Here is a 25,084-nt window from a genome sequence, read left to right as displayed (position 1 = left end):
GAGGGGGCTGCTGGGCTCTCAAGACCAGGGATTCATTCAGCAGTTCCAAAGCTCCAAGTTTGGCATTTCCCAAGGCCTCACCCTCTATTTATTGTTGGTTCGACCATCCTGGAAACTCTTAGTGTGATAGGAAATAGCTGAAGGGAGGGGTCTGTTTTGCTTTTGGGGAAAGATGTAGACAGTCACTTTGTTTTCCTCCTGTCTTTTTTTCCTTAACCCACCAGGAAAAGCAAGGTCTTGACCTGGTTGGTGCTCACACGTGCAGATGGTGCTGGGCTCTGGCCGGGAGCAGCTTGGGACCTGTCCCGGGGAACCCCTCAAGCTGAGCACCCCAGCTCTGGGTACAGGGGTGCTGTGGTGTGGCAGCTGCCCTGCCCGGGTGTTGCTGGGGACTTTGAGCCTTTCGCACATGCCCGAGCAGAGGACAAGCTGCTCTTGCTTTTGTTTTTAGTGCCCTGCCCTGCTGAGCTCAGCGGTGGCTTCCCCAGGGCTGGCAGGGCTGTCCCACCCCGACAGGGCTGGGCAGGGGCTCTGTGGGAGCTGCCTCGATCTTCTCCAGAACCGTTTCCATCTCTTGGCTCCCCACAACATTACCATCCATGTGTTTCAGGAGGAAGAGGATGGATGCGCCGCCACGGATGTGTGCCCGGCTGCTCCTCCTGTCCCTGCTCTGTGCCACCGGTTTCTGCCAAAGGAGCAAAAGTGAGTGCAGCCGCAGTAGGTCCGTCTGTGTTCTCCCCTTGGTGCTGCCCCGTGGGGTCTGCGCGCCCCTCCTGGGCTCCAGAAATGCCGATCCTCACGCAGATAAGAACTGTTGTGTGTCTTTCCTCCTGTGTTCTCTCTCCCCAGCATTTGGGGCCCCTCTCTTGCTACCCTGCTGCTGTTTTGTAGCCAGCTTCCACTAACCACTAAGGCAAAACCTCTCCCAGGAATGGGATCAGCCTTTGTCACACCCTCCCAGGGCTCACTTGCGTTTCCCCATTCCTGATCTGTCCTGGTAGGTAACCGCTGTGTGCTGTCCCGGGCAAAGAGCTGCACCGAGTGCATCCGCGTGGACAAGGACTGCTCCTTCTGCACCGATGAGGTGAGACCTTGCAGGGGAGCGCGGGGCTCCGCTTCCCACCCTGCAGATACAGGGAACCCACCACCCCCAGCCAAAACCAGGAGAGGGACCCAAGAGCAGTGTCAGCTTCTCTCTGCAAAGAGCTCGTCTGGCTGGGAAGCACTGAAATGTGGGTTCCCTTTGGTGCAGAGAAAAGGGGAGTCTGGGGCAAACCTGCAGGAATACAGGGGTTTATCAGAAAATGCCAGCGTGCCAGATCCGAAACAACGTGTGCGAGGGATGGAGAGTCTTATCACAGACAAGCCAGTAACTCACTGGTGGTTGCGTTTCCCTGCTGCTGGGGGACATTGGCTCTTCTGTGTGAGACTTGTCCCCATCTCTCTATCCCTCTCCTGCTCCCAAAGGCTTGCTAATGGTCTCAGCAGAGGATACTGCTTCCTGACAAGAGCTTCGCCCCCCTGCATGGAAGATTTGTTGCTTTCTGTGGTTGTAATGTTGTTCTTGCTCGCTTGCCAGAGCTTTGAAGAGTCTCGCTGCGACTTGCGGGAGAACCTGCTGCGGTACGGCTGCGGGGAGGCCAGCATTGTCTACCGCAGGGGCGAGATGCGGGCCGAGCAGGTGGGTGCTGGGGACACAGCCTTTGCGTGGCCTCAGCGTTCTTCACGTCCTTCGTCCCTCTCTAGAGTCTTCACCAGGAAAAATACAAAGCCCACACCTTTGTTTATGTAGCGTCTACTCAAAACCAATGCTCTGCCTTTGCTAGCTGATGGACCTGTTGGCAACCAGCCATGGTTGTTTAGGGCTGGGGTGGCTTTTCAGGCAAAACAGATGTAAGCAAAATGCCAGGGTCTGGAGGAGGTGCCCAGCTGGGCACACATGGACGTGGGAGAGGCTGCCTCAGTCCCTGGCTGTACATGAGGGAGGGGAGTGTGAGCATCCCTGCCTTTCCCCTTCCTACGTATCTCCCTGCTTCTTGCCTCCTCCTCACTGCATCTGCACAGGAGATGTAGTCCATCCCCTTCACACTATGCTTCCTTCACAGAATTTCAGCATCAACACATCCCTGCAGAGGACCCAGGTGTCCCCCCAAAGCATGTTCATGCGCCTGCGAGCTGGAGAGGAGATGAGCTTCAACATGGATGTCTTCCAGCCCTTGGAGAGCCCTGTGGATCTCTACATCCTTATGGACTTCTCTTACTCTATGTCTGATGATCTGGACAACCTCAAAAGCATGGGTGAAAACCTAGGTGAGAGCAGAGGGGAGCCAGTTCCTGTGCTGATGCAGCCAGGCAGCTCGCTCCTGCCCATGGCTGAGAGTTCTCTGTAGGCACCAGAGAAAGGGATGCAACTGCCAAAGCCCTGAGAGGCATCTGTTTTAACTAGAGTTGCTTATTATTGCTGCTTTGTGTGGGGATGTCTCTCCTGGCTCTGCAGGAATCATCGCACGTGCTCTCTCCTTTCAGCCCAGCATGGGGGCGGGTGCCCTGCACAGTGTGGTACCTTTGGTATCTTGTGCCTATAGGCATGGTGTCTGTTATTGCAGGAACTCCAGTCTTGGAAAGGGGCTACCAAAGGTGGTATAAGTTTCTACCCCCCAAAAGACAAGTGCCAAGCCCAAAGAGCTCTAAAAGCTGACAGTTTGGGAGTCTTATGTAAGATCTGACCAGCAGTGATGATGCCCAGGCAAGGATTTCTTATCCTGGAGCAGCAACCTTGCAGACATCTCTTTATTCACATGTCCACTCCTCCCTTCCTTTTCTCCCAGCGGAGTTCCTACAAGCCCTGACATCCAACTACACCATCGGATTCGGCAAGTTTGTGGACAAAGTCTCATCCCCTCAGACAGACATGAGACCTGAGAAGTGAGTGAGGCCGATGGGAGCAGAGAGGGCAGGGCAGGTGCCTTCTGTTTCTCCATCCCTTGAGGGGTTCCCCAGCCCCCAGGTGCTCTCCTTGCCTTTCCTCTCCTCACACCCAAGCATCCCATTGCTCCTGCCCCCTGCAAAAACACCTCTGTCCCCTTCTCTCCTAGGCTACGTGAGCCTTGGAACAATGCCGACTCCCCCTTCTCCTTCAAGAACGTCATCCGTCTGACCAGCAACATCAACCACTTCAGCCAGGAGCTCAGGAAAGAGCGCATCTCTGGCAACCTGGATGCCCCTGAGGGCGGCTTTGATGCCATCCTGCAGACAGCTGTTTGCAAGGTGCGGGTGGCCAGGGATGCAGGAGATGTGTGGGCAGGGCTTTGTTTTTAATGGGTGGATCTTCTTGATAGTGGGCGATGAGCAAAGGAGCAGCACGCTGGGCAGCTGATGAGGCAGCCAAGAAGCGCAGATGGTTCATTCACCTACAGTCAGTTCTCGCCCTCCCAGCTGCACACTCCTGTTGCCGAGTTGTTTTGAATTCCCAAATTTTCCTGGGGCCCAGACCATCTGTGTGTATCTCTGGAGCTCCTTGCTGGGTACCCTGTGTGTGCTCTTTGCTCTGTCCCCCTCCATACCCACAGTGGTGATGCTCTGCTCCCTGGAGAACAGCCCATTTGGGCTTGCCCATTGGGCTGAGGGATGAGCACAGCTCCAAACGCATCCAGAAAAGCATGGGTTTGCTCCCTGTACATACATGTGCCTGGCGCTGAGTGGCTGCGAGACATCCTGTGCATTGAGGGTGCAGATGGGGAAAGTGGAGACCTGCTGTCTAGGACCATGTAGCCGATTGCATTTGCTGCCAAATGGAGGTGGTGCCTTGTCCCTTGGGTTTTCCGGCTCCTGCCAACGGCTGCAAGTGCTGTGCAGTGTTTTGGTGGATGCAGAGATAAATGCCCCTTGTCCCTATTCTTGGCTGTAGGATAAGATCGGCTGGAGGAAGGACAGCACTCACCTGCTCGTGTTCTCCACTGAATCTGCCTTTCACTATGAAGCTGATGGTACCAACGTCCTGGCAGGGATCCTGGCAAGAAATGATGAGCAATGTCACCTGGACACCAGTGGCACCTACGTGTATGACACCAAGCAGGACTATCCTTCGGTGCCCACCCTGGTGCGCCTGTTGGGCCAGCACAACATCATCCCCATCTTTGCTGTCACTAACCACTCCTACAGCTACTACGAGGTGAGGAGATGGCAGTGGTTGTGCCACATGGGCTTACCTCCAGGACCATTGTTCCTTCTCCTGCAGCTTGGCTGTGAGGAGGAAGTCTTCTCCCATCTCTTGTCTTGATAATTTGGGAGGGTGCCACAGGGTGTTGGGCACCCGGTCTGAGTTGTGAGAGGTCTCAAAGTGTGTTACTACTGGGTGCAGGAATCTGAGTTCCTGGAGGTCTCCCCATGTTGGTGTCTCTTGTAAAGCAGTGGGGACACAGAGCTGGAGAGGAATTTAGGTTGGAAGGGACCTTTGGGGGTTTCCAGTCCAAGCCCTGCTCAAAGCAGAGCCCACTTCAGTGCTAGAGGAGGTTTCTCAAGGCCTTGGCTCAGGGGACTCCTGTCTCTCTGCAGAAGCTGCACAAGTATTTCCCCATCTCTGAGATCGGGGTGCTCCAGGAGGACTCTTCCAACATCGTGGAGCTGCTCCGCACAGCCTTTGAGGTAACGGTGCTCTCTGGGGCTTTGTTCTTGCCCCCAAGGAAGGCAGAGGGTGGGCACCTCCTGCGCAGGAAAGGAGGCAGGAGGTGGTTGCAGGTGTACTGCTGAAAATCAATATCGTGGTTACCTTCTGCCACCCAGCGCATCCGCTCCAAGATGGACATCCGAGCTGACTTTGTCCCCAAAGCCATGAAGACAGAGTTCACCTCCTTGATGTATGAAAAGACAGAATCTGGCTCCTTCCACATCACCCGTGGAGAAGTGGTGAGTCCTTGGATGGCCCCGGAGGGGAGGTGTGTGCTGGGGACTGAGCCCTCCACTGTGTCCCTCCTTCAATCTTCATCAGAGGTCAGTCTGGCCGAGCTGTGGTCCAGCAGAGCTGGCTCACCCCTGTGGCACATCCATTCCTCCTAGGGCAAGTACAATGTGCGTGTGAAGGCCCTTGAGTACGTTGGTGGGCAGCACGTCTGCAACCTCCAGAAGACAGAGCGGGAGGGAATTATCCATGTAAAACCCACGTCCCTGAGCGACAGCCTCAAAATCAGAGCCTCTGTCTACTGTGATGTGTGCTCTTGTGAACAGGTATGTGGGGGTATGTGCTGCAGAGAGGTGACCTCCTCCTGGCCAGGCTGGGGTAGAAACACCTTGGCTGGTGCACGTGGGTACTGCTTGACACCTCATTATTGCTCAGCCTGGCCAAGGGGATCCTCACCACTGCCTGCACCAAGCTGGGCATGTTGTCCTAGAGCAGAACTTGTGGGAAACTTTGCCCCTAGATCTGCCTTTCTGGTTCCTGAAGTGGTCTTGGGGCAGCTGAGACCATTTGGCAATGCCTCTTCTGTCTTCTTCTACAGCAAAAAGAGTTTAGTTCACCCAAGTGCAGCTTCCACGGGGACTTTGCTTGTGGACAGTGCATCTGCCACCCAGGCTGGTAAGGACTTTGTCCAGCTCCATATCCCTCCCAGGGTTCCTGCTGAGTCTGGGGACCCATACTTGTGCCCTGGGCATCCCACCCATGTGCAGTCCCAGGCCAGGACCCTGCTGTCCTGCGCACCACTCCCACCTCTCTCAGCACCATCTCCTCCCCACCAGGCGAGGGGACACGTGCGACTGCTCCCCAGCATCGTCCCCCAACAACGAAGCCTGTATCCGCCCCGGGGATGTGGAGCCGTGCTCGGGCCGGGGCGAGTGCCTGTGCGGGAAGTGCCAGTGCTACTCCGAGGACCTGAGGCAGCGTTTTGATGGGCCGTTCTGCCAATACGACGTCCTGCAGTGCCCACGCACCTCCGGCTTCCTCTGCAATGGTGAGAGCAGCCCCGCTGCCCCCAGCGTCTCCCAGCTGTGGGGTGCGCTGTGGCTGTGGCACAGGCAGGGTGTCCCTGGGCTGGTGGCACTGACACAGGGAGCTGAATGACCAACGATGGGCTGCGGGGACTGTGCATTTGCAAACGTGCAGAGAGGATGCTCTGGAGTCTGTTTGCAGCCTCTTTGCACCCCCAAAAAAGCAAGAGAACCAGAGCAGCCCACAGATGGGTCCAGGGGAGTGATGCAGCTCTGGTCCCTGCATAATTCCTCCTCTCGCATCACAGATCGTGGTCGCTGCTCCAAGGGTGCGTGCGTGTGCGAGAGCGGCTGGGAGGGTCCAGGCTGTGAATGTCCCACGAGCAATGACACCTGCATCGACAGCCGAGGGGTAGGTCCTGCTCCACCTGCACGAGGGACGACCGAACCTGGCAGGGCTGTAGCAAATTGTCCCGGTACCCAAGGCTCAGCGTCACTGGGAGCTGGCACCTTGTTGACTCCCAGTGCTGCTGCATGTCTACAATTGCTCTTGGACACCAACTGTCTCCTCTTCCCTCCCAGGGCATTTGCAATAACCACGGGAGGTGTGAATGTGGCAGGTGCATCTGTGACAAGGCTTCGCTGTACACCAGCTCCACCTGTGAAATCAGCTACTCCCTGGTGAGGCTCAGCCTGGGGTCCCTCTGGGTTCTCCTTGGGATGCAGAGTCTCTGGGGGAGGAAAGCAAAGCAGAGATGAAGGCACATCTTGGCCAGGAGCAAAATCTTGAGCAGGGGTTAGTCTTGCCTGTTCTGCCTTCCATGGCCAGGAAGGGTCTGGTATGGGAGGGCTTGCTTTGCCCTCCAGTCCACCGGCAGCAACTGTTGAATGTCCATCTGTGTTTATCTGCACACTGGTGAAGAGCAGAGGTTTGATGCTCAGCTCCTGCCTTGTTCTGATGTGCTTCAAGACTGGGAAAAGCCTGGTGCTTCAGTTTCTCCACTGACAAACATGGGCTAATCCCATGGTGGGAGTGGAGAAAACCAGCTTGGTTGTATTTTGGGAAGGCCCCCTAAAACCGTTGGAGAAGATCTAGGCACTGCCCCAATGCCGGCTGTTGGTATAGGATTTTTTGGAGCTGGCTTTGTTAGCTGATTGCTCTCTCTGATTCTTCTTTTTGACCTTGCCCTAGAAGCTGGGTGAGGACATGGCGTTGCCCCTCCACCCTTGCCTTTCAGAGGCGACGTCCTTTGCTTCCCCTGGGCTGCCTCCTGACCATCCCACCTTGTCTCTCTGCCCAGGGTTTCCAGGCTGTGTGCGAGAGCATACGGGACTGCGTTCGCTGCCAGGCCTGGGGAACGGGCAACAAGAAAGCAAACTGCAGCATGTGCCACCTCCAGATCCAGATGGTGGAAGAGCTGAAGAAAGGTACCAGGAGAGGCAGAGAGGGGTGCAGACACATGTGGTGTGTCTCCCATGGGCATGTGTGTGTGTGCATGTGGGGCTGCATGCGTTCCATGCCCTGTGTGTGTGCATGTGGGGCTGCTCCTCAAGCTTTTCCTGGTCCTGATGACTTTGCCATCATGTCCTCTCTCTGTCTGCAGAGGAGGCCAGTGAGTACTGCTCCTTCCAGGACGAGGATGACGACTGCACCTACCACTACACCCTGGAGGGAGACCCCACCGTCCTCCCCAACACCACCGTCCGCGTGCAGAAGAAAAAAGGTGAGTAGGGACCTGGCAGGAGGGGATGGTCCAGCCTGGGGTCTGGATCAGCAGTGACCTGTGCACATGGTGACACTGATCTTGCCTGTCCCTTTGCTGTGCCCCTGGGAGGGGTCAGCTGCTGGCAGGACCTTCATGCCCACCATCCTGCCTGATAGGGGTGAGCGATATCGGCTGTCACACGAGCTGCAGGAGGTGGACAGTAGCACCCTCAGAGACCAGCACCTTTAGAGATCAGTGCCTTGTCATGCTGGTATGGGCAGGTAGAGCTGCGAGGTGCTGAACAGCCACTTGGGGTGGCTGGATGCATGCAAAGACGTGGGATAGTTCTCTCTGAACATCAGTTTTCATTGTGAGCACCAAGGGAGGGGTTTCCAAGATTAACTAGGCTCCTCCATCCCTCATATTGCTGTGGTCCAGCCTTTCCCCTCTGTCCCTGCCTCCCCCATCCCTCCTTGCTGATGCCCTGGGGAGACATTTCTGTGCCCTGCAGAATGCCCACCGGGGAGCTTCCTCTGGCTCATCCCGCTGCTCATCTTCCTCATCCTGCTCCTGGGGCTGCTGCTGCTGCTCTGCTGGAAGTTCTGCGCCTGCTGCAAGGTGAGTGCCTCAGCCGGCTGCCCCAGCCTGGGGAGAGGACCAGATAAAGGCCAAAAACATGGCAGATTTCTAGAATCCACCCAGCCCCCAGCCTGGCCAGACTGGCCGGGGCTGGGTCTCAGTGGTATCCAGCACCTCTGCTGTTGCCGACACGAGTTGCTGTGGGATTTCACTGAATGGATATCTGCCTAAAATTAGCTTTCAGAGCCCCATCCACTGTCCACCCATCCCTGCTGATATGAATCCCCCAGCTGGAGACGTGATGGGGTTTTCACCCTTGACCACAAAGTGATGGTGTCTTTGCCATTTGTTTTCTAGGCTTGCCTGGCCCTGCTTCCCTGCTGCGCACGAGGTACCGGCCCTTCGAAGTGGGGGAGCGGGTTCTGTGGGGTTCACTGCCTTCCTGGGTTGAGGGGGTGTGTGCTGGGATGAGTGTCTCTCCTCCTCCTCTCTGAGCTGGGGAGGTGGGTCAGGGGAAAAGCCTGAGCCAAGGAGCCCTCGAGCTGCTGCCCCACACCCTGGTGTGTCCTGCTGGGAATCCCACGTCTGGCTCTCCCCTGACCAGTGTCGCTTGTAATGCCTAACTGGTGTGATGTGCTCTCATGGACACCCCTTGCCTTCTCCACCCCACCCCACTCCGGACATCCCAACACCCTTAGCATGGTGGAAGACCTAAAGGTTCCCCAAAACAAAGGTTTTGTTGTTGGGACATTGATGGCTGGTGTTGTCCCAGTCTGCCCAGACTCTTACCCTGCCCCTGGCTCTGCAGGTCGCACTGTTGGATTCAAGGAGGACCATTACATGCTTCGCCACAGCCTCATGTCCTCTGACCACCTGGACACCCCCATGGTCCGCAGTGGGTCCCTCAAGGGCCGGGACACAGTGCGCTGGAAGATCAACAACAACGTTCACAAGCAGGGATTCGCCTCCCCCGCGGCCGCCAACCCCAAAGATCTTGGTGAGTGCCACATCTGAGTGACAAGGAGGATGCTGTGGGTGCCATAGAGGACACGAATGCTTGGAGGTAACCCCCAGCTCCAGCAGCCATGGTGTTACCTCCAAGCCCAGTTACAAGGCAGGGTGTTCCTTTATCTGCTTCCATCTTGGGGGATGCTGAGCAGCATGTTTCTGTGTCCAGCCCTGTAGCAGGACAGGTGGTCGCCTTGGGTACCTCCTGACAGCTGCATGGTGGATGTACCTTGCATGTGTTCTTTGTACCTTGCAGTTTCCTTTGCTTGATTTGGCAGAAAGCTTTTGCATTAGCTCTCCAGCTCTCAGAGGATTTTCTCTGCTGGTGCCATGGGCTTTGGGTGCTATGATACAGGATCCGGATACGGAGCATCACGCGTGTCTCCATGCTTCCAGCTCTTGGCGGGGTAATTTCTCTGACCAAGAAGGAAGGCATTTGACTTGGGAATTTCTCTTTCCAGTTCCCTACGGGCTGTCTCTGAGACTGACACGGCTTTTCACGCAGAACCTGGTGAAACTGGACACCCGAGAGTGCGAGCAGCTGCGCAAGGAAGTGGAAGAGAATGTATGAACATGGGGATGAGGGGGTTCGGGATGGGATGGGGGGACAGCCACACCAAGGGGGAGTCTGCAATGCTGGGGAAAGGGGAGAGCCCCTTCCCTGTGAACCCAGAGAGCTCTTGAAAGCAAGAAGCAATTTTTCTTCTTTCCAAAAAAAACGCAGCTATTAAGATCATGATTGTGAGAATTACCAAAGCATCACATTGATGAGATTTGAGGTTTGCTTCAGGGCACGTGGCCTGAAGCTCCTGTTTGGCTTCAGTTTTCAGCCTCTTGCCATATTCTGGGGAAAAAACAGGTGATGGTCCCTGCCTGGTGTGGCAGGGGGAGGGGGGAGGACCCGGAGGTGGCCAGAGGGCTCTCGTGTTTGCTGGCAGCAGCATCTGCTCACACAGGGACATGGTGTAAGAGTTCCTCTTGCTCCTTGCAGCTGAACGAGGTTTTCAAGCACATCCCTGGCTGCCACAAGCTCCAGCAGACCAAGTTCAGGTGAGTCACTGGGGAGAGACCTCCTGTGGGGCAGGGTTGCCCCAGGGCCCGGGAGTGGATGGAGAGCTGGGTGGTGAAATCCGTGAGCCACCCCCGGCACAAGCCTGATGTGGTGCTTCACCCACCGGGGCTGCAGAGCAGAGCCCACCTGGCTTTGCAGGTGATCTCAGCTGCCTCTGGCTTTGGACCTGAGACTCCTACAGACAGGGACAAATCCTGGTCACACGGTGCTCGCTGGGAAAATTCCCATTGTCTTCAAAAGTTTCAGCCCTGTGCAAAGTTACAAGTGCCTGACGCAGGACGGAGGAGCCTTGGGACGCTGGCACTGAGCAGGGATTGGTGTCCCCTCCCCACAACTCTCACCAGATGTGATCTCCCCTGTGGACATGTTCCTCATTGCATTGGGAAACCAGGGCTGGAGGGAGCAGCCAGGCAGGAGGGAACACGCGATGGGGCCACAGGTTCCGCAGGGTGAATTGGCACCTGCAGGGCAGCTGCTGCAGCTCAGACCTGCACAGGGCTGTGATTCACATAGAATTTTGTCTCCTCAAATGCATTAGTCACTCTGATTTTTTTTTTTTTTTTTTTTTTTTTTTCCCCGCCCAGGTTACAGCCCAATTCTGGGAAAAGGTAAGAGGAACTTGCAGCCCTCTCTTGTGCTGCTTCTCCCTCTTTGCACACACGTGTGGGGTGACTGAATGCCCTGTGCACTCAGTAGCCCATCTAGCTGTTTTGTGAGATGAGCAACCCCGGCCTCAGCTCTTACCCAACTTGTTCTTCCCACTGGTTGCAGGCAGGACCACACCATTGTGGACACAGTGCTCACTGCCCCTCGCTCGGCTAAGCCAGAGATCATCAAAGTGGTGGAAAAGCACGTTTCCCATGAGGCTTTCAATGACTTGAAGGTTTCTCCAGGTTATTACACTGTGACTTCAGACCAAGGTAGGGAGCAGAGCCCAGCGTTAACCCTTGGCTGATGGGGGGACACATTTCCCACCCCTCACCATTGTCCCTTCCCCCAGATGCTCATGGGATGGTGGAGTTCCAAGAGGCCGTGGAGCTGGTTGACGTCCGCGTCCCACTCTTCATCAGGGAGGATGATGATGATGAGAAGCAGCTACAGGTGGAGGCCATCGATGTCCCCACCGGCATTGCAGAGATTGGGCGCAGACTTGTCAACATCACCATCATCAAGGAACAAGGTGAAGGGCTGCAACTGTGGCACAAGATGAAGGGTTTTTATGTGTCCCATGTCCAGATGGACTCATGTGGTTTCTAAGGGGGCGCAGCCTGCTGATCTGAGCTCCCCCATGTCACAGGTCAGACACTTTCTTGGTGACTCTTTTTTTAAGTCACCTGGGTCTAAACTAGAGCATCTTTTAAAGCATCCAAGGGAGGGTTGTCATTCCTGGTGACAGAGACCCAAACTTTTGACCACCCCAGATGGTAAATACAGGGCTGACCATAGGCCTCTGTTGCTCCAGTTCATGAATCACTGGAGTAAAGTAAACCCTCTTTGCTGTTGTGCTGTGCTTGGGGCAGGTGAATGTTCCCAGAGATTTGCCTTTGCTTCCCATCTGGTTGTTTTGAGCAGGGAGCAAGAGTCAGGACTGATAAAACCTCCAGCCCATGCAGTAATGCTTCATACACAGTTCACACCCATGGATGATAGGAACTCTGTTGAGGGGGAGGACACCTGCATGTTTGTAATGTGATTCTTCATGTATTTGCTCTACACATTCCCTTCCAGCCAGCAGCCTCATCACCTTCTTGCAGCCAGCCTATTCCCACAGCCGGTTTGATAAGGTAGCCAAGATCCCTGTCCTCCGGGAGATCATAGACAACGGGAAATCCCAAGTCACGTACAGGACACGAGATCTCACTGCCAAGAACGGCAGGGTAAGGATGATGCTCCTGGCCTTGGCAGGCAGGAATGAGCGGGCACAGAGGGCTGGGAAGGATCCAGCCCTGAGGCTGCAGAAGAGCAGTTGATGGGGCTCAAAGGGGATGTGGCTGGGAGAGGAGAGACCCAAGGCTTGCAGTTGGCACAAGAGCAGACATCCCTTTGCTCCCTGTGCCTTTGGGACATGAGAGGCTGACTGTACCTGAGACAGAACGTACCAGCTGCCCCCTGAGCTGCGGGCACTGGGCGGCAAGTGGGGGTTCACTGGGAGACAAGGGCGAGCTCTCTGGGAGTTTTCCCTTGGATGCTATGGACTATAACCACACATCTCTTCTCCTCCAGGACTACGTCTTCACAGAGGGTGACCTGGTCTTCCAGCCCGGGGAGACCCGAAAGGAGGTGCAGATCCCCTTGCTGGAGCTGACCGAAATAGATACCCTCCTGCACAACTCCCAGCTCAAGCAGTTCGCTGTCGACCTCTTCCATCCCAAGTACGGTGCCAAGATTGGCCGATACCCCCAGACCACGGTGACCATCGCTGACCCAGGTAGGGGCTGGCAGTCAAGAGGTGGGAAATGGCAGCACGGGGTGTGGGACTCCCACACGAGACCAGCCCACCCGAGGTGGTGTACCGAGCTCCAGCCCTGCTCCTCACTCAAAAGAACAGGCGGTGAGGTTCCTCCAGCTCCGACTGGTAGATTTGGGCCTCCCTCTAGAGGCGTTAGTGGGTATAGACAATGGGTGCGAAGAAGATGGATAATCTACTTTGCTAAAGGAAACAGTGGATTTTTCATTCCTTTTCCTTGGGGATTTGAATAAAAAGCTGTAAAAATAAGGAAGAGGCGGGATGCGCCATGAGAAGTTCTTGGTGGTTCCTGTGGTTGGACAAGCAAAACTGTAAGGCTTGTTATCAAGTGGGTCAATAACATAAAGGTATTTATTACACTACTGGTCATGAATACTGGGGGTACAAGGAAGTCCCTCATCACTGGATCAACCAGAACTGCTGCTGGGGTTGGAGAGGCTCTGGAGAGCTTTTGGCTGGACTTGGTACATTTCTAGGAGAATCAACTAGGCAACTTGAGCAGGCTCTGCCTGTTTCCATCTTCTCTCATGGCTACACAGGGCAACTGATTAAATGTTGAGACATTATTAGATACATTCAGACAGAGCTAATGACTTTCAGAGGCAAGGAGGTAGTATCTTCCTTTCTTCCCACCTGGGCAGCCTGTGAGGAGCAGCAGGAGGTGCAGGACTCGGGGCAGGTCTGAGCCTGAATTTCACACCAGCTTGCTGGGTGGCTTTGCGGGATGTCACCACCAAGTGCCTCATTTTCCTCTCCCTGCGATGGGCATCTACCCCTCAGAAATGCTTTGAAAGGGTCACTGATGATGGCAGGGCTCTTCTTTTCCTTCCACGTGGGGGTTTAGCACTGATGTGACTTTTCTTCCTCATGTTTGCAGAGGTGGTGGATAGTGTCCCCTTGATGACTGGCCTGAACCAGGTTTCCCAGTCCCCCAAAGGCCGGCTGAGTGCACCGCTGAATCCCAACGCCCATGCTCTCAGTGCCAGGGAAATCCGCTTCAGTTGGTTTCCTCCACCAGGAAAACCTCTGGGGTACAAGGTAAGTGGTGGGTGCATCCTTGGGGAGGGTGTGGGTCCCGTCCTGTGAATGTTTCACACATAGAGTCACCTGTGCTGAAAGGATGGGGAGAAGATGCTCAAAGGAGGGAGCGAGCTCACCACCTCTGGCCCTCTCCATCCTTGAGGGACCATTGCTGGGTGGATGCAGAATTTGCAGAAAAGATTCCTGCTGGGTTTATCTCCCTTTCCATCACTTACCATGAAATGCCCAGACTGTTCTGAACTCTCATTTCAGAGGAATGGCACAACACGTTGGCTGTCCCAGAGCAGATCTGATAAGAGATGGGGAATTTCTCACCCGTTACAGTGGCAACCTGAAGGAATCATGGCTTGCTCTTGCTTTGCCAGGTGAAATACTGGATCCAAGGCGACCCCGAGTCAGAAGCCCATCTCATCGATGTCAAAGCACCGTCAGCAGAGCTGAGTAACCTCTACCCCTTCTGCGACTATGAGATGCAAGTCTGCGCCTACAACACCCTGGGTGAAGGGCCTTATTCTGACATCATCCACTGCCACACGCTTGAGGATGGTGAGCGGCTCTGCTGTGTGGGAGCAAGTTGATACCTGTGCACCTACTATGGGGTCAGGGCTTCAGCCCTGAGCTTCTGATGGTCTTGTGGACAAGCACTGAGGGATTCCCACTGTGACTCAGCTGTGATCCAGGGAGCTTTGGGCATCTGCATGTGCTGGCTTCCGACTTCCAGTAACCCGGACCCTTTGCTTTTGCTTTTCCAGTCCCCAGCGAGCCTGGCCGCTTGGCTTTCAACGTCGTGTCTTCCACCGTGACGCAGCTGAGCTGGGCTGAGCCTGCAGAAACCAATGGGGAGATCACGGCTTATGAAGTCAGTTATGGCCTCGTTAACGAGGATAACGGTAAGAGCTCGTTTTCTGACCGGGGCAGCCCAGCCATGCTGAGGGGCTGGAATACACTTTTCACAGGCTGGGCTGGTCCCCAGCAGTAGAACCAGAACAGCTCCAAGCCCTTTTCTTGGGAAAACTGGGATCTGCAGGGGTCACTCCTAGATGCAGAGAAGACAGAAAAATCACCACTCAGGATTAAATCCTGCAAAGCCCAGAGGGCTCTCAGCTCCCATTCACTTCCATAGTGTCCTGCATTGTTTTTCATCTTGAAAACTTGGTTCATAGGCCTAGACCTAGGGCTAGGGTGCCAGGAGGATGCTATTTGGTGACACACCAGCAACAAGGAGACCTCTGTTGTAGGTTGACTTCAGTGTTCAGTTTGGGAATTTCCCCAAGACAATGTCATGCCTGTTGTGAGCAGCCCAAATAGCTGCCACACCTTGTCCTAGAGCCAGGCTGTGTCCTGACACTAAACCTCAGCAAGCCTGTTGGCCAAGGGTGGGGTGATGGTGGGGTCCTCTCTGTTTCATGACCTCCTGGGTGATATGTGCACCCGTATTTGCAGTACCCATTGGTCCAATGAAGAAGGTGCTGGTTGAAGATCCAAAGAAGCGCATGGTGCTGATAGAAAACCTGCGGGAGTCCCAGCCCTATCGCTACATGGTGAAGGCCAGAAATGGTGCTGGCTGGGGACCCGAGAGAGAAGCCACCATCAACCTTGCTACGCAGCCCAAGCGCCCCATGTCCAGTGAGTTACTGCCCTGCTGGGGGGCAGGAACAGTGCTGGGTAGTGCTCCCCATCACCTCAGCTGCTTCTCTGCATCCCACCCACTCAGCGAGTGCTGAAGTGAGAGCATGGGAGCCTTGTGTGATTTTAAGCTGCATGTCTAATGGCACTTTCCACCTCTCTTCCAGTCCCCATCATCCCTGACGTGCCAATCATTGATGCAGAGGGAGGTGAGGACTATGACAGCTACTTGATGTACAGCACAGATGTGCTTCGTTCTCCAGCTAGCAGCAAGCGTCCCAGTGTCTCTGATGATTCAGGTACATTGCTCTGAGTTTTGCAAAGGTCATTTTTAACATTAATTCTCCTTAACAGCTTTCAGCAATGAGCTTCATTTTTCCTTTCCTTCTCATGGAGATGGGGAGATCCAAGTCACAGAGCTGGTGGAGATCAGCCTTTCCAAAGCACAGTAGCTGCATACGCAGGAACACGTGACTGGCCACAGTGTAAATAAGACCACTTCCTCGTTGTAGCCATGAGGCAAAGAGAAATCTCAGCATCGGGTGGGAGAGGAACTTTTCATGGCTCTCACTGTTTGTCTTCCCTTCCTGTTGCCATTTAGCTGGACCATGAGAGTTACTGTCAGCAAACAAACGCTGGCCAAGGCACAGACTCTGAGTCCCTTGGACACTCAGGGTTTTGGCCAAGCCAACAGGAGGGAACTCGCTGAGTGTTGGGGATGCACTGGCCTATAGACTGGATCCCAGTGGATCCCTGTGGCCTCTGATCTCTTCCTCCATCACTTCGCTCTCTGAATAGTGCTGGCTCCCTTGTCTTATACTCAGACATTATGGGGAAGATAGGTCATAAGTGAAATGATGAGGTTGGTAAATGGGATCTGGAGGGTCTTACTTGGGGGTTTTCTCCAGGGCCTGGGATCCGGGAGCGAGTCCCTTGTCTTTACAGAGAGCAAAGTAATGGGAACACCAGGAGTCCGACCACCCCAAGCATACATCGAGGAGCAAGGAAACCTCTCATGAGCAGAGGACAGTTGTTGCAGAGTCTTCGTAAAAGGGACAGGTGTATGGTGGGACTTTGACTCTCGCTTTTTGTTGTGATGGACACAGGGCTGGAAAACAGCCCTAGGGTTGAGGAACACCATGCATGTCACATTCCCACCATCCTCCACCTACCAGTCACACGATGGTTGAACCACCTGAACTCATCATCCAACACCTGGCAAGACGGGCTGTGAACGGGTGTCGTTCCCACTGGTGCAGATCATGCCAACACCAGTGCTTGCATTGTCCCAAAAGGCTCCAGGTGGAAACACGTGCAGTTGCTGGGAGAAGACTTGGATCTTCGCCGCATCACCTGGAGGCTCCCACCTGAAACCATTCCCCGCCTCTCTGGCAGCAGCCGCCTCTCCTCAGACACCGAGGGTCTCCTCGGTGAGGAGGACAGCGATGGGGCTACTGGCAGCCTGACAAGGAGCAGGACCCCCCAGCCCCAAGCAGGTGAAGGATGGCTTCGTTACAGCACTGAGTGTCCTGTCTCATCCTGCTCTGAGCCAAGGGGCTGGGACTGCCCCCGTTCGTGTCCCCTTCCTCCCCTCGTGTGTCCATCCTCGTGTTGGCGTGATGCAAGGTTCATGTGCTGTAGTCTACTTCAAAACCTTGTCCTGGTGTGTCTGCTCACAAGAGTGTCAAGGTAACCCTCATCTCGGCATGGACTTGGGAGCCTGCTAGCAAGTTGCTTCTACAAAAGACTGGACCATCAAGGCAGGAGCAAACTCAGATGATACCTGCTAAGTGTCGCCTCCAAGGGCAGCTCCTCACCTTAATTAAGTGCCCTGAGCTTCTGGGGCAGATCTGCTGGACTGTAAAACAGAAATCACTCTTATAGGCAGCTGATCTCTCCTGGCCTGCTGGAAAGGGACATAGGTTTGTCAAGGACCTGAACAATGGAGCAGAGTTTGCTTTTCAGATCCCGCTGAGACAGGATCCAGAGTGAGATTTGGAGAAACGGCCTCCATAAAGGGCTATTTTTCTTCTACCTTAATTTTTAATGTGAAACTATAAACCTGTGCTTGCATCAAAGGAGAGATGTGAGAGAACGTGGCGAGAAGCACAAGGCAGTGCCCCAGCGAGGCCGAGGTCTGGAGTTACCTTGGGCACCACGGGTGTCTCTGGTGCTGGGCGTAGGGCAAAGTCTCCGTCAACCTTTTTGTTTCTGCGTCATCATGTTGGGTGGTTGTGGCTTGTCCTAGGTGTAGCACTCCAGAATGACCTTTCAGAGCAGCTGAAGCTGGGATGCAGCCAAGGCAGGATGCACCATGATGCCTCCTGCTTCCTCCCCACAGAAACTAGGGCAGCAGCCCTGTCTGCAGCCACATTCTTCACAATGTGCCCTCTTCTTTCACAGAGCACTTGCTGAATGGCCGGGTGGACTTCTCCTTCCCCGGCAGCGCCAGCGGCACGTTGACCAGGACAACCACCAGCAGCTATCATCAGCTGAGCTCACACATGCAGCAGGAGCACAGGGTGATGGGAAGCTCCTCGCTGACAAGAGACTACTCCACGATGTTAATGGGGCATGGTGAGTTCCACGGTGATGGGACCTGTCCTTCCCTTCCACCCCCATGACTGTCCTCAGACCCACGTCCTGCAGGTCCCATTGTGGTGAGGACTGTGTTCACAGCTAAGGGGGCCTATGAGCCAGAGATCTGGAGGGTCACGTCCTCACCACTGATGTGTAGGCGCTTTGCTGAGGCCACCCTGCTCCCAGATCACTTTGGAAAGGGTTCCCATCGCTCCCATGAAGAGCACTTGGGAAGGGAAGCTCCATCCTTATCCTCACATTGTGAAGCACTTTGGAAAAAGCACATTTCTTTTCTTCTTACTCTATCTAGCAGCACAGTTACCTTTCAGCTCCACACGTGTACATCAGCTGGCGCTGACAGAGGGTTGTTAAAAGGTTCTTCAAATCTCAGCCTTAAAAAGCCACTTCTGCAGAAGCCAGCACCTGGGCTGAGCCCACTCTGAAATCTCCAATGGTGTTTTTCTTTCTCTTGCACAACTTCTGTAGATTACCCGGGGAGACTCCTTCCTCCCATCCATGAAGATGCTGGGAGGACAGTCCCACAGCCCAGAGATGTGGGTTTCAGGAGAAGGGCAAAGGTGAAGGGTTACTACCCCAGCACTGGCTTTCGGGACTCTATAATCATGACCGATGGGTCTGCGGGGATTTGCAAGTATATAGGTACAGCTTTGTCCAGTGTCTCCTCCCAGCCATGCATCACATAACAGCCAATCCACCAGCCGTCCATGAGCTGTTGCCATCCACCGCTCCCCCCAAACCCTCTCTCCATGGCTTGCTGTGTGCCACACTGATCTTCCTCCTGACCCGAGCTGTGCCTTCATCACACCACCTTTCCATTTGCAGATGACTTCAGGTGTGTTTCAACCCACCTGGGCTGAGTAACGCTCACCACTGCTGCCACTGCTCAGCTCATTGTCTCCATCCTCTTCATTCCTAACAGTCTTGTTCTCAGTCTTGCCCCACAGGCCTTTGGAGGACTCTTGGGGAGAATGTGTGCTCCATATGAGATGTCCCTCTGAAATCTCCTTGGCCAAAACCCATGTTGATGAGGGTCTTCAGTCCCTGAGTGTCACCTGGGAGGCTGCTGTGCTCACCATGAGCCTTGTGTCTCAGTGAGCTGAGCTGAGGGACAACCAGAGCACCCAGTCCCTGGTCCAAGCTGCCCACAGCCCCATGAATGGTCCCTGGAGGTGCTGGGATGCTTTAGCTGTAGACCAGGGCCAGTCTTAACTGAGCTACATCTGAAGATGTTTGTGAAGCTTTTGGCAGACTGGACAGGGTGCTTCGAGGTGAGCAAGGGCCACGCACAGCACCTGGGACCCTGCTCTGGTCTTTCTACCACAAGGGCACAAAGCTTACCTTGACTTGTCCAACCCAAAGTTGTCATCCCAAGGCCATGGGACATCATCATAGCTGTGCAGAGCCAGCTGGTCCCACCTCAGGATGGGCCGTCTTGCAGAGATGACAGCTCACCACGTTCTCCCTGGACAATCAGTACCATCTCATGCTTGTGTGTGTGTCACTCTCTCCTCTCTCCCAGCTCCCAAATCTTCACCCTGATGTTCCTCTTTTGCCTCAGACTCCAGGCTGCCGCTGGGCATCCCCGACACCCCCACGCGCCTGGTGTTCTCCGCCCTGGGACCCACCTCCCTGAAGGTGAGCTGGCAGGAGCCACACTGCGAGAAGGAGGTGCAGGGCTACAGCGTGCAGTACCAGCTCCTCAACGGAGGTCAGTGAATGGGCAGTTGGTGGTGGAAGCTTCTGGTAGTGGAGAGTCTGGTCTGGGTCTTCACCTGGGCAGCTGGCTCTGGGTGACCCTGCTTGAGCAAGGCGGGGTTGGATCAGATGATCTCCAGACGTCCCTTCCAACCTCAACCGTTTGGGGATTCAGGGACTGGTCCCAACTCTGCGTTTTGTGTAGCCTTGAGGAAATGTCTCAGCTACCCCACAGTTCTCATTCCCCATTTTTGCTGGGGGACAATTCCTGGGGTTGCTTGTGTGGTTGCACCTCCAAAAAACCTTGGACACCTTCTTTACCAGCCCCAACATCTTAGTCAAAGGTTTTTTCCATCAAGTTGGACTTGGAGGAAAAACTGCAGTGGAAATCTCTTATTTTTAAATGAAACTTCAGGCAGTGTTCATGAAAATGTAGTTCCCTTTGGATTAAAATCTCTGAGTTTTCAAGAAGCCACTCTTTGTCCCAAGCTTTCTTTGGAACAACATTTCATCCTGCACTTGCAGTTGTTGGTGGCAAGGTGTGGTGGAGATGGCTGAGTTTGGGGCCCCTGGATGACTCTTCCAGGCAGTCTATTTGAGGAAGAGTTTAGGTGAAAGCCAAAGCTCTGTCTTTGCACCTGCAACATGGTGCTGACATCCCCCTTCCCTGTGTGTCCCAGGAGAGGTGCACCGACTCACCATCCCCAACCCCAGCCAGAATTCGGTGGTGGTGGAGGACCTGCTGCCCAACCACTCCTACGTCTTCAAGGTGAAGGCACAGAGCGAGGAAGGCTGGGGCCCCGAGAGGGAAGGACTCATCACCATAGAGTGCCAGGTGGACCCACGAAGCCCGCTCAGACCTCTACCAGGTAAGGTGGGTGGGGGACAAGGGGAAGGTGGCACTGATGTCTCTGCTGCTCTCTACAGTGGTGGCCCTGCTGTTTTATCACTCCTTACTACCTCCTGAGCTCTCCTTTCTTTCCTTTTGAAATAGGACCTTCTTCCCCATGCACTCACCTTCCACTAGCTGTCTAGACAGCTGAGACCTTCCAGCTCATTACATAAATTATGTGTACAGACCCTTCTCAGGCTCCTCCTCGCCACCTTCCCTGATGTTGACCTTTCGCTCATGTCCCTGCAGGTTCACCCTTCACACTGAGCACGCCCAGTGCTCCCGGACCGCTGGTTTTCACTGCCCTCAACCCTGACTCCCTGCAGCTCAGCTGGGAGAGACCCCGCAAGCCCAATGGCTCCATCTTGGGCTACATGGTCACCTGCGAGATGCTGCATGGAGGAGGTACGGTATCAGGCTGTGGAAGAACAGTTCCCTGTGTAGGGCACAAAATACCTTTAGCAAAGGCAGCAGCTTGGTGTGTTTTTGCTGGGACTGACAACAAAGTTGGCTGCTTACATCAGCGCAGACAAAGTGGGGATATGAGGTTGATTCTAGACCTGGGAGCTGCTGGACTCTGATGCTTTGTGTCCTTGCATGGCCTGGCATAGCAAATGTGACAGGAATAGGAAGGACCTGTAGCTTATTGCAGCCCAGACCCAGTGGAGGTTGTTTGTTGAGGATCACTACTGTACTAAAATAGGGTTGTCTTAACACTCAATAGAACTGGGTGGTGTGATCCTACAGTCTGTGGAGGATGTAGAGCTTAGGGAAAGCCAAGACACTGGCCAGAGTTGGGAGGAGTGTGTTTGGAGGGGCCATCATTCTTGTCTGTCTTCACCACTGGTATGTCTGTGCGGATTAGGGGAGCCCAGGAATATCTATGTTGAAGGAGACAATCCAGAAACTAACCTGACCGTGCCACACCTGAGTGAGAACGTCCCTTACAAGTTCAAAGTGCAAGCCAAGACGACCCAAGGCTTTGGGCCGGAGAGAGAAGGCATCATCACCATTGAATCTCAGGATGGAGGTACAGTACCATGCCTTTGTGGAGGTGGAAGGATAAGCAACATCTCAGAGCAGGGAACACAACACCTGGAGTTCCTTTCCAGCTCTGGTGGTCACTCCATTTTCCATGAAAGACATGGAGACATTGTCTTAGACGAAGACAATGCTGTGCCTTGTGAGCACTGTCCCAATCCTGATGCACTGAATAAGAGAGGATCCTGAGGACCTGCCACTGTTTAATTTATTAGGAAACTTCTACCTTATGCCTGATTGTACACAAACCTGGAGGCACCTTCTTATAGTACACAGGCCCTCAGTCCTCCCAGTTGCTCCTAAACCCGGCTCTGATGCCAGCAAGACAAACCTCCTGAGCCGACTGTTGGTGCTTGCTGTACAAGGTCAAAGGGTTGGAAACTCCTTGTTTTCTGCCTGACTTGTCCCTTTTCCTTCTCCCCAGGCACCTTCTCCCAGTTTGGAGGCCAGCAGTACATGAGAGAAGTGTACAACTTCCCCACCGAATACACCACCAAAACCAGCATCAGCCATTCCTCCCTGGATCCCCACTTCACAGGTAGGGGCTCGCTGCCTGCTTGGAAACCCTCAGAAAGCAAAGGATAACTCTGCTTGTCCAAAGGCCTGTGGTAGGGAGAGAGGGTCCATCAGGTGGGATGGATGAAGAGGACTGGACCCTTTCCTACACCGTGTCCCTGCTCTCTCCAGAGGCAGCTGCCGTCGTTTCCCTGTGTGCTGTCCAGTCACAGAGGGAACGTTGAGTTTTCAGAGCCCCCAGGGCTATTGCTAAGGACCAAATCACAGCTCTTACTGTGAGGTTAGGTCTCTTCAGAGTAGATAAAAACAGAGAACTGTGATAACCATCTTTAATTACATCAGTGTAGTTGTCCCATGCTGTTGCCCTTGAGTTCAAGGACTCATGGGCTCACCCTGCAACACGAAGAGTTTGGGAGCTGTTAGGAAATCCATCTTATTGACTGACAGCAAAGTGTTGAATCACTTGGCTTGGAGAGGTTTTCCATCGGTGAAAGTGGTATCTAAGGAGAAATCTCTGTCAGGAATCATCGGGTAGAGCAGATCCTGTTCTCTGTGACCCCACAATCAGCAGGGTGTCCTGACCTCTTGTTGCAGATGGCATGCTGATGACGAGCCAGCGAGTGGAGAGCGCTTGCAGCACCCTCACCAAACAGGTCACCAAAGAGTTTGTGAGCCGGACCGTGATGTCCAGCGGGACCCTCACCAAGCAGATGGAGAGGCAGTTCTACGAGGCCTGAGCCAGGGCAGGCTGCCCACCCATGGGATGCTGCCATTCGGGTGGCAGGACTTTGTGGAATGATCCAAGGGTGCTGCATCCAGGCGCTGCCACAGTGCCTGGGCAGAGACCCTCCACAGCACTTCGAGCTCTGGACCTCTCCTTTGGAGGCCAGCGCACTCAAAGCTCTGGCACGGTTGGGTCATCAGGTGTGTGCTCATCCTGCAGGGTTTGTTCACCCTGTCCTGCTCTGTGAGAGACTCACTTCTATAGAGTCCACAGAGATGTCTTCCATGAACTGTCACTGCTCACTCCAATACCAATCTTCAGTGCCCCCTCATCCAAGTACACCTGCAGCAATTCAGGTGTTTTGGTGGCTCCAGCCGCCCTAGATAAATGTAACAGAATGATTTATTCTCAGGTCCTCAGTTTTGAGAGGATCGCAGCTGGTAGCATCCTGATTTATAGAGCGTTTATAGAGAGTCACCATTCCCATCTGTGCTGCAGGCTCTCCAGCAATTTGGCTGTCCACTGGAGATGGTTATTTTGTTCTTTTTTATTATTATTATTATTATTTTTTTTAACATGAGAGCTGCAAGATAGGGGTTCAAGGTAACTGATGCTTTCTTACTGCACCTATTTGTGTCTATTATTCGCTGCTAACATTTGGTACCACGATAGCAAAGTACAGCCTTTCATTTGTATAGCACTAATTGTGGCCTTTGCATTTTTCAGCGTAAAATATTGTACAGTTTTCGTAGTCTATATACATATATATAAAAATGTATTTTATTATTTTATTAAAAAAATGGAGGTGGACCTATGCTGAATATTGAGGCTACACTGGGACCGTGACTGCTGAGAAACCCAAAACCCTGGAAGAAACTAGTTAAGGGCTCGATCCAAAGGCCACTAAACCCCATGGAAAGCCTGTTGATGAGCTCTGCCTTGGTGGCCTTATATTCTCCAGCACCAGACAGGGCCAGACCTGCTCCCTGCACAGCATCCACCAGCCCAGGGGTCTGCAGCCACCGCACCTGCGGGCAGAAGGGCCGGGAGCTGCCTGGAGATGGGAACGGTGCCTGGGATTTCTAACGAGGCTTGATGTGGAGAGCGTGAGATTTTTGGGGCAGATGTACCTTTTAAAAAAGCTCTTTTGCACAGCAGCAACATCCAGAAAGGGACCTGCGATGGCTCAGTAAACACAAGGGGAAGAGCAAGGCTGGGAGCAGCGGTCTTACTCCTCATCCTGTGCCAGTCTCTCCTTCAGCCCTTGGCTTTAGCTGACCTGGGACGGTGCTGGGTGCAGCGCTGAGCTGAGACCTTGCTGAGCCTCGTTTCCTGGCTCTGGGCATGATGCCTGATGTCTGTCTGCCTTCTGCCAAGGAGAACGATTGGGCTGAACAGCACGTTTCCCTGTCGTGCTTCAGCTGCGCGGAGCAGGCGCGGAGGCTGCCGAAAGCAGGGATCCTGCTCAAAGCAGCAGCTGCCACCGTTCTGGGTCAGAGCTTCCAACCAAAACCGCAGCTGCCTGGTCTCCCCGGCAGCATCACCTGCCTGATTTGATCTGAGGTTGTACCTTGGCTTGTCTTTTTATTTCGGAATGAGGGGAAGACTTCCCAGCACTCACACCACCAAGAGCTCCCTTTCCTCTCCAGGCTGTTTGTTTGAGTGGGATGGGTTGTATGTGTTTCAACCAAAGATGCATGAGGATGAGTAAACCCACAGGAGTCCCCATGACTGCAGATGGAGCTAGGTCAGTTTTGAAGTTGGGTCAAGGACTATTTCATCGATCCGGTGGTTTTACTGTGCTTTCAGGAAGCACTTATTTTTCCTGAGCAAGTACCAGTGGCGTTAGCCTGCTTCCCAGTTGCCCTCTCACCTTTGTGGCTGGGGTTTCCTCTCCAGCTGACATATCTCCGGCTTCACAAGGACTCTGGGATACCGTTCCCTATGCTTTGTGGTCCAGGGTAAAACAGTGAATACAGCTTCAAAAGGCAGGCACAGTTCCATGCTTTTTAACCAAAGACTAGGCTGTTACCTGAGAGAAGAGCACAGCCTGTGAGCTGTGGCTCTCCAGGGCATCACACCATCCCCACATGCAAGAGGCTGCACACCTAACCCTGTCTTGCACTACAACAGTGTCGCTTCTCAACTTTCATCTGCTCATTAGGGCTGGTGGTGTTTCAGCCTTTCCAAGGTG

At 54.1% G+C, this 25,084-nt stretch overlaps 1 protein-coding gene across 1 annotated transcript; it reads left to right on the top strand.

Moving 5' to 3' along the window:
* Positions 1 to 599: 599 nt before the first annotated feature.
* ITGB4 (integrin subunit beta 4) lies at positions 600 to 25,084 on the top strand (the record flags this gene model as incomplete). Its single annotated transcript, XM_082067164.1, has 40 exons — positions 600 to 702; positions 1,002 to 1,084; positions 1,580 to 1,681; positions 2,106 to 2,310; positions 2,829 to 2,925; positions 3,096 to 3,267; positions 3,908 to 4,171; positions 4,555 to 4,644; positions 4,783 to 4,905; positions 5,056 to 5,223; positions 5,496 to 5,572; positions 5,734 to 5,945; positions 6,231 to 6,334; positions 6,505 to 6,603; positions 7,224 to 7,350; positions 7,527 to 7,646; positions 8,140 to 8,246; positions 8,565 to 8,598; positions 9,016 to 9,204; positions 9,677 to 9,780; positions 10,207 to 10,265; positions 10,872 to 10,895; positions 11,059 to 11,207; positions 11,288 to 11,467; positions 12,016 to 12,164; positions 12,511 to 12,715; positions 13,632 to 13,792; positions 14,161 to 14,341; positions 14,548 to 14,685; positions 15,239 to 15,421; positions 15,589 to 15,720; positions 16,717 to 16,917; positions 17,825 to 17,998; positions 18,488 to 18,661; positions 19,581 to 19,730; positions 20,398 to 20,586; positions 20,859 to 21,014; positions 21,475 to 21,639; positions 22,075 to 22,188; positions 22,761 to 25,084. 40 exons carry the CDS (start codon positions 600 to 602, stop codon positions 22,901 to 22,903), a joined length of 5,607 nt encoding a protein of 1,868 aa, XP_081923290.1. The 3' UTR covers positions 22,904 to 25,084.

The sequence above is a fragment of the Streptopelia decaocto genome (genome assembly GCF_964273445.1).
Source record: "Streptopelia decaocto genome assembly, chromosome: 16".
NCBI classification, from domain to species: Eukaryota; Metazoa; Chordata; class Aves; order Columbiformes; family Columbidae; genus Streptopelia; species Streptopelia decaocto.
This window is presented reverse-complemented; position numbering and strand designations above follow the sequence as displayed.